The 7953-nt window shown below is 46.8% G+C and overlaps 1 protein-coding gene across 1 annotated transcript in view; it reads right to left on the bottom strand.

The window, feature by feature from the left end:
- The window catches only part of PUM1 (pumilio RNA binding family member 1), a 53721-nt gene extending 46060 nt beyond the window's left edge, over positions 1-7661 (bottom strand). The window contains exons 1-5 of the mRNA XM_029964594.1: positions 7575-7661; positions 6814-6922; positions 4273-4451; positions 2229-2395; positions 1-127 (exon numbers count right to left, since the gene is read on the bottom strand). Coding sequence (XP_029820454.1) covers positions 1-127; positions 2229-2395; positions 4273-4451; positions 6814-6922; positions 7575-7661 — 669 coding nt within the window. The remainder of the gene's footprint in view (positions 128-2228; positions 2396-4272; positions 4452-6813; positions 6923-7574) is intronic.
- Between the last annotated feature and the right edge of the window lie 292 nt (positions 7662-7953).

Consider the following 7953-nt stretch of genomic DNA (forward strand, 5'->3'; position numbering starts at 1 on the left):
GGAGAAGTCCTCCACAGGCTTGGCCCCGTTGGTACTGGCCAGCTGGGCCAAGCCCTCGGATCCGTTCTGGTTGGGGCCCAGCAGATCCACCTCGCTCGCCGAGTTCTGGCAGTTCCCGGGCGTGCGGCTGTGAGGGGAGGGAAAACTCATCACTGAACACGTCCCTGACACACCCAGCACTGCTGGCAGGGGTGCTGAGAAAGGGGGGAAAACATAGCTGAAACAGCTCCCCGAGTTAATTCTACAGAATGACTTATGTATTTAAAAAACAAACAAAAAAATTCACCCGCAACCCCCCCCGCCCCAGTTCCTCAGCCCCAAACTCCTGTTCCAGTAAAAACAAAATTCAGTTTCTATTTTTCTCCTCAGTCAGTCAATGGAGGATTGACTGAACAAGCCAGGATTTCAGCAATGCTGGTTATTTTTTCATAAAGCTATCTAGTGATTATTTATATATATATATAACTGTGTGATACTCTGGCACTGTGTCTCACTTGAAATGTTTCTAAAGGAGCTCCCACAGTTTCCTGATGACCTAAAATAAGGATTGGACTCAATGGGAATGGTTCATCTCCATGCAGTGTGCACTTCCCAGCCTTTTGTTTGACTTTTACACTTTTTTTTTTAACAATTTGTTTGGCTTTTCCAGTTTTCCTGCATGTCAACAGGAGCCAAGGCAGGTACATAAGTGAGCAAGAAACACAGATGTGTCCATTACATCAACAGTCACAATTTCAGAAGGTTTTAATCCCAGGAGAGCTACAAGGAACAAATCCAAAACCCCAGGGATAATCTAGACTGGTACATAAGCAGAGTCAACACCTTCCACAGGTGTTTCCATAGGGATCCCACACAGAAAGATTAAATTAGGTGTGAAAATAACCCAGATTACAACAGCCAGGCCTAGGTGTGCTCTCAGGTGTTCTCTACCTTCTCCCTGTGCTTCTCCAGGTACCTTTATAACATCCTTGGCACACTGTTCCAATGAGCCAAAGGCTCTTTCACTGCAGCATGAAAAAATCCTTCCAAAACCATTAAATGCACGTGCTGGTTTGGAATTGTGCTGAGAACAGTGCTGGGAACACAGGGATGGCTCAGGTACTGCTGAGCAGGCCTGGCAGAGCCTCTGCTCCTCATCCCTCCAGAGAGGGGGCTGGGGGGACACAGCCAAGACAGCTGATCCCAGCTGAGCCCAGGGATTTATAGAGAAGAGGGTTGATTTAGACCAGACAGGAGGTTTTTTTACAGTGAGGGTGGGCAGGCCCTGGCACAGGTTGTCCAGAGAAGCTGTGGCTGCCCCTGGATCCCTGGAAGTGTCCAAGGCCAGGCTGGAGCAACCTGGGCTGGTGGGAGGTGTCCCTGCCCATGGCAGGGGGTGGATGAGACGGTTTTTAAGGTCCCTTCCAACCCAAACCATTCCATGATTTCCATGAGCATCCAGCATCACACTCAGCATACAGAGCTGGGGGGAGAAGAAGGAGGGGAGGATGTTTGGGGTGATGGTGTTTGTCTTCCCCAGTCACTGTTCCAGAATCACAGACTGGGTTGGGCTGGAAGGACCACAGTGTCCCATCTGGTCCCACCTCCTGCTCCAGCAGGGCCATCCCAGAGCACCTGGCACAGGGTTGTGTCCAGAGGGGTCTGGAATATCCCCAGGGAGGAGACTCCACACTCTCTCTGGTCTCTGTTCAGGGTTGGGTCACTGCCCAGCAAAGAAGTTCTTCCTCCTGTCCAGGTGGAGCTTCCTGGGCATCAGTTCCTGCCCGTTCCTGCTGTGCCATTGCTGGGCCCCCCCAGCAGAGCCTGGGCCCTCCTCTGCCCCCTCCCTGCAGCCCCTGACACACCCTGGGCAGGGCCCCTCTCAGGGTCTGCTCTGGAGGCTGAACAGCCCCAGCTCCCTCAGCCTTTGCTGCTCCCAGAGCTGCTCCAGCCCTTGGGCATCTTTGTTATGACAGATCCCAGCTTTCCTGGGGATGGAGCACCTGCCTGCCTTGGGAAGTGGGGAATGAATCCCTGGCCTTGCTTTGCTTCATGCACAGCTTTTGCTTTCCTTATTAAACTGTTTCCACCACGAATTTTCAATTCAACCCATGAGTTTTCTCACTTTTCCAATTCTCTCTCCATCCCACTGGAGTGGAGAAAGTGAGTGGTTGGGGGTGCTGAGTGTTGGCTGGGGTTAAACCCCCCCAGTGTGACACTAATTAACTGTTAATTAACAGTGCACATACCTGAAGTCTTTGACATCTGCGTCGATCCCGTTCTGAACAGGCAAACCATTTGTTTTGTCCATCACATCCCCCTCCTCCTTCAGATCTCCCAATTTATCACCATCAAACGTGCCCTTATTTTTCTTATCCCCTTTGTCATTCTCATCATTCTCTGCATCCCTTGGCCCCTGGGCAAAAAGAGACATTGTTTTAATAAGCTGAGTTTTCAGATCGATTTTGCTTTCATCCCGAGATGGTCACAAATCAAAGGCACATGTCACAAGAAAGGAAGTCACTTGCAAACGTTAATTCTTACAAAAAAAAGCAAAATAGCCCCTAACAATTGAAGAAACGAGGGAATCAGTTCTCATTCTTCCAAGAGATTTCATCTATTCAGCTTCTTCCATTTAGTAATTCAGGGTTTGCTTCTAAAAATCCCAACCCAAAATAATCTTATAATTCAAGATGGGGCTTCAAAATTCACGACAGCACGTGCTGCAGGGGAATAAACTGAATTAGAGCCTCTCTGGAAGTCACTGGCTCAGTGTCAGAGATGCAGTTATTGACTGGCAAGTGCAAGTGTTGGAGAATCACCTCGTTTTGGGGAGAGGCATCACTGATTTGCACATTGAATTCCAAGGAACAGCTCATTTAAAAGCACTCAAATATATCCCTAACTCAGTCTTGGTTCATGTAATCCTAAAGCACATTTCTTTGGGAGAAAAAGGGGGGGGTGAAAAAGAGGAAAAAACAGATTTCTGTCCTGTTGAGCATTTTATGAGTGGTATTACAGCTCCAGCATTTCTACCCTTAATGTCTGCCTTTTATTTCACTTGGGAGAAGAATAAAGGGTGATGGTGCCTGGGGCAGTGTTTTGAACAACAAAAGGGAGAGGGAAAACAACATAATTTATGATAAAAAACAGCAAGGGGCATATAAACATATTTATCAGGGCCAGCTTTGGTGCTGTCATAGGGCCAGACATGCAAACCCTGCCTCCCACCTCATCTGAGGGAAAAGTGCTCTGCACATAGCAAGCACTGGATCAACTTTATCCATCCCCTCTAACTGAAGGGGGAGATTTTTCCCTCATATTTAGGAAAAAAAAAGATAGTTTTGAAAGCAATAATCTGGTGCTGCTTCTTAAATAAAATTGTGTTTCCTCAGTATTGTAGGGGGGGTTTGGAAATGCCAACATTAAATATAAACTTGGAGCCCAACTGTCCCCCCACAATGGGATATTCAGCAGTGAGACCCCTGAGTGGCTGTGCTGTGGAGGAAACACCTCTCAGACCCCCAGCTGGGATAAACTGGCTCCTTCCACTGACTGTTCATTCCCCAAAACTCCTGTTCTGTGGGCTCAGGGCTCACCCAGGTTATCAGGTGCCCGCTAAGGAGGGCAGGGATGAAGGGAGCTGCAAACCAGCTCTCTGGAGAGCTGAGCATAACAAAGGAGGGGTTTCCACAATTCCTGGCCCAGCACTGGGCTGATGGGGCAGAGCTGAGGTCCAGCCCCTTCTCCCCACCACAGGGATGGGCTCTGATGCCACCTCTCTCCCCACATCCTTAAATTTGAGGTGGCAGCAACTGTGCTCCTCCCTCACCCCAAGGAGCACAGGCACTGGAGCCATTTCTCCATTGGGAATGCTCTGCCTGGACAGCAATATCCCACCTGGTGTGGGTTTGGGAGCTTTGTCCCATGGCTGGGATCACTACATGGAGCTTTTTGCTCACCAAGGCTCAGTCAGAACCCACAGGAGTATCTGCAACCTTGTCCAACCACCAGCTTGGATGGGGTGCTACTGCTGGGGGGCTTAGCCAAAAACCAGGGAATGGCAGCACCCTCCCATCCCTTCCTTCCATCCCACACCCCCCAAGTCAAGGACAATGGTTAAATCTGCTGGTTTGAGACTGGTCAACCTGCCTGTTTGAGGAAAGAGTGAAACTAGGAGCTAATAAGAGAAGAAACATCTGCCTTAGGACTGGATTAACAAACAAACAAATTGAGCAGCAAACAGAGAAAATAACACAACAGGACTGAAATGTGGGGATCAGGCAGACTTACAAATCCTCCTTTCCTTAGGCAGGAATCTCCAGGAGATGAGCTCAACACATACTCCACCATGCTCACACCCAGTCCTCCACTCTCTGACCGGGGGGAAAGCACCGAGTTGACTTCACTGTTCACGTGAAAGCCCTGCCCAGGTCTTCTCTGAACCATAATGGGTTGGGAAACAGAGTGATCTGGAACAAAAACATGGGTAATTCATGTAAGAAGATCCAACAAAGGAGGCAAGTCATTAAAGATGTACTCTCCAGGGTCTTATCTGCACTAAGAAGTGCCAACTCTGTGACTCTGGTGCTGCCCATCAGTAAAACCAGGAGGAGTTTCTCATTTTTTAAACATTAGAACCTGTAAACCTACAAGTGAGAACTCCATTAAAATCTAAACTAAACTTTAGAAATTTAAGACTCATTAAAGGTTGCAATTAAAAAGACAAAGTTCTAGTTTTTATTTTTAGTAAAACTCTTGCACTAGTGCAGTGAAAAACAGTTTTGGTTTGTCATTTAAAACATGATCCTGTTGTTACACCAACCTGTGTTTGTGTTCTTGGTCCTAAGAACTGCAGTGTTTGTGTCATGATCAGAGACTTTTGTGGTTATTTCCTCAAAAAATGTTTATGAGAACTTCATCTCCTCTTCCCCATCCCATCCTCCTGCACCAGCCCCATCCCTGCTGTGTGAGGCTTTGAGATCCAACCAGGAACAGACTCAGGAGAGACATCTCCAAGTCCCTGGAGATGGGCTGGGCAAGAAATCACTTGCCCAGCCAGTGATTTTTCTTTCCTGTCAGAAATCACTGGCTGGGCAAGAAATGATCCTGAATCCCCAAGGAGGGAAGGGAAGGAATTCTCTGAGTCAAAAATAACAGGCAGCAGACACAGGAGTTGCCAGGGGCTGGTGGAAGGGCCGTGGAAGGGACATCAATATCCAGTGATAGTGATAGTGATAGTGCAGCTTCCTTATAAAGCAGGTAGAAGCTGCCAGAGCAGTAATTCTATTCTCTCACTGCTCCTGGCTACACTTCCCTCCTTCTCCCCCAGGCCAGCACAAGCAACCACGTGTCCACAAAGTGAAGTGGACTGGGGAGACTTTGTGGGATAAAGACAGCAAAAAAGGGAAAAGCCAGTTTGAAGCCGGCTCGAGTGCCCGGCAGGACTCAGTGCACTGCTGCACAGCTTGTGTGCCACCAGGAGGGGAAGCAGGACAGGAATGATGCTTTGAAGGCTTTAAAATTGGCTTTGAAGGCTTTAAAACTGGCTTTAGACACTTTAAAACCACGATTTTGAGGTACAGGAGTGAAACCCCAAAGCCCCGTGGGAGGCCTGCAGTGCATGCTGTGGGCACAGAGAGAAGGGATGGAGCCCAGGGTGTCTCCCAGCAAACCAGGTTTCACCCCTTCCGTGCAGCCTGGGCACTGAGGGGATTTTGGGGGGCTGGTCCTTCATTTTAGACGAGCCAGAGGGGAAATGGTGCCTTGCCTGGCTTCCAGCCCCTCAGGAACACAGGCTCTGAGGGGCATTACTGGAGAATAACCACAGGAGAGAGGAGTCCAAGGGCTGTGACTCCTGCAGCTCTGGGATCAGTGGGGGAGGTGACCTGCCTGGGGGTGGCACAGCCCAACAGAGGCAGCAGAGGAGAAAGTCCCTTCCTCAGCCTTTAATCCACCTCAGCTCCAGTCTGGACTAATAAAACCTGGCACAAAGTGCTGCCAAGAGCTGGGGCTGCAGGGGACAGGCCCCCCAAAACCTCCCCAGTGCCCAGACTGACCCAACACATGGAATTTTGAGGAGCTTCATCCCCTTTTTACAGTCATTTTTCAATTTAAATAATACAAAACGCCCTCAGCACTACAGCAAAGCCTTCAATTAAATAATGGTTGTTTCTGTGAGGGAAAAGCCCCACACAACAGTGCAGCTGCTGTAAAATCCCATTTCCTGGGAGCTGCAGATGTTTGGGAAGTGCAGGAGACGCCCAGAAGTGTTTAAGGAAAGTATTTATCACATATAGAAACCAGAGAAAATAACAAATACAAGGGCAGCATTTCAAACCCAGCACATGGATAGGATTTTTTTTAACATTTAACTGAAACCAACCTGAACACTCCTGAAGTCTCTGATCCAAGATCAAAATCCTTGGCAGATATAATTCAACACTCCTAATTCAAAACATCATTTTTTTTTCTTTTTCAATCTGGTTTTTGTTCGTTTGTTTGGTATTTTTAAAATTGTGGGTGTTTTGGTTTTTTTTTTGTTCAAACTTTCAAGTGATTCGTCCCAAGGCAGAAAACACATCAGAAAGTTTAAATTGAAATTTTAAGGGTAATTTAAAATTTTTAAGCAAGTACACACGAATTTACACACAACCTTTTGATATGTATGGATATGTTAACTCAATCACAAAGCAATGTGGGGTTTTCTATTTGTTTTTTATTATATAAACCAGATGGTTTTTTAAAATCTTTTCAGAACTCGGTGATTGTGAGTAGATGAGTTGCACATTTCTGTATTTAACCCCAACTAAATTAAGTAAACAATCAAACTACCTGATGCTCCCCAAGCACTGTCTCTCCACTGATCTCCCAGAAATATCCCTTTTGGTCCATCTTTGCTGGAATCATCAGATTCCCAAAACTTTTTACCCGGCAACAGCTGCTGCAATTAAAAAAAAACACAAAAAAAAAAAAAGAGAAAAAAAAAAAAGAACAAAACAAAGCAAAGCATGATTAAAATAAGCATAAAATGCAAACATAAACCATAAGCAACTCCCTTCTAAACAGGAATCAATCATTAAACATAAACTGATCCACCCAAATATTTATACACACGGGGTGAAAGCCACACGGCAGCTGAGGGAGCAATTCCATCATCCCAATCCTCTTATATTCTTAAATGCTTTATGAACCCCACACGTCAGCACACACACACACAACGACACTCTCCAAGCTCTTGGAAAATAATACATATATATATAGTAGAAAAACCTATTGTGATCAGAATATACAGACAATGACACTCTCCAGACTCTTGGAAAATAATATATATATGTATATAGAGAGTAGAAAAAACTATTATAATCAGAATACACAGACAATTACACTCTCCAGCTTCTTGTAAGAAAATACATATATATATATATAGGTGTGAGTATATATATATAGGTGTATATATATATAGGTTTAGAAAAACCTATTGTGATCATAATATGAGGAGTTCAGCTGAGCTGGGGGGACCTCTGTGAGCACCCAGCACAAATTCCTGCTGCTGGCAGGGCCAGAAAAGCTCAGGAGATGCCAAGAGCTCTCACTTGTCCCCCAGCCAGTGACTGCTGAGGACTCCTGGTGTTCCCAAGGTTTTTTGGGAACATTAATGAGACTGAGCAGTTCTGGGTCATGTGGGTTGAGCTGAGGGGAGGAAAAACAGGTTCTGGGCTCCTGAGAATGAGACAGAGGCATCCTGGGCTTGGGTGAACCTGAGGACAGCTGCACTGGAGGTCAGGAGATGGGTTTTGGAAATGGCACCTCCACATGACCAAGGGAAGTCCTGCTGCCTGGGATGGCCATCACACCACCAGCCAGATCCACCCTCTGAGGGAGAGGAACACCAGCAAGGAGCCTTTCCTGCTGGAGCTGGGGTAAAACTCAAGGAACTGGGAGATGGGAACCTGCATCTGTCTGAAATCCCCA

The sequence above is a fragment of the Manacus vitellinus genome, unplaced genomic scaffold (assembly GCF_001715985.3).
Source record: "Manacus vitellinus isolate BGI_N305 unplaced genomic scaffold, ASM171598v3 scaffold_75_pilon, whole genome shotgun sequence".
Lineage (NCBI taxonomy): Eukaryota > Metazoa > Chordata > Aves > Passeriformes > Pipridae > Manacus > Manacus vitellinus.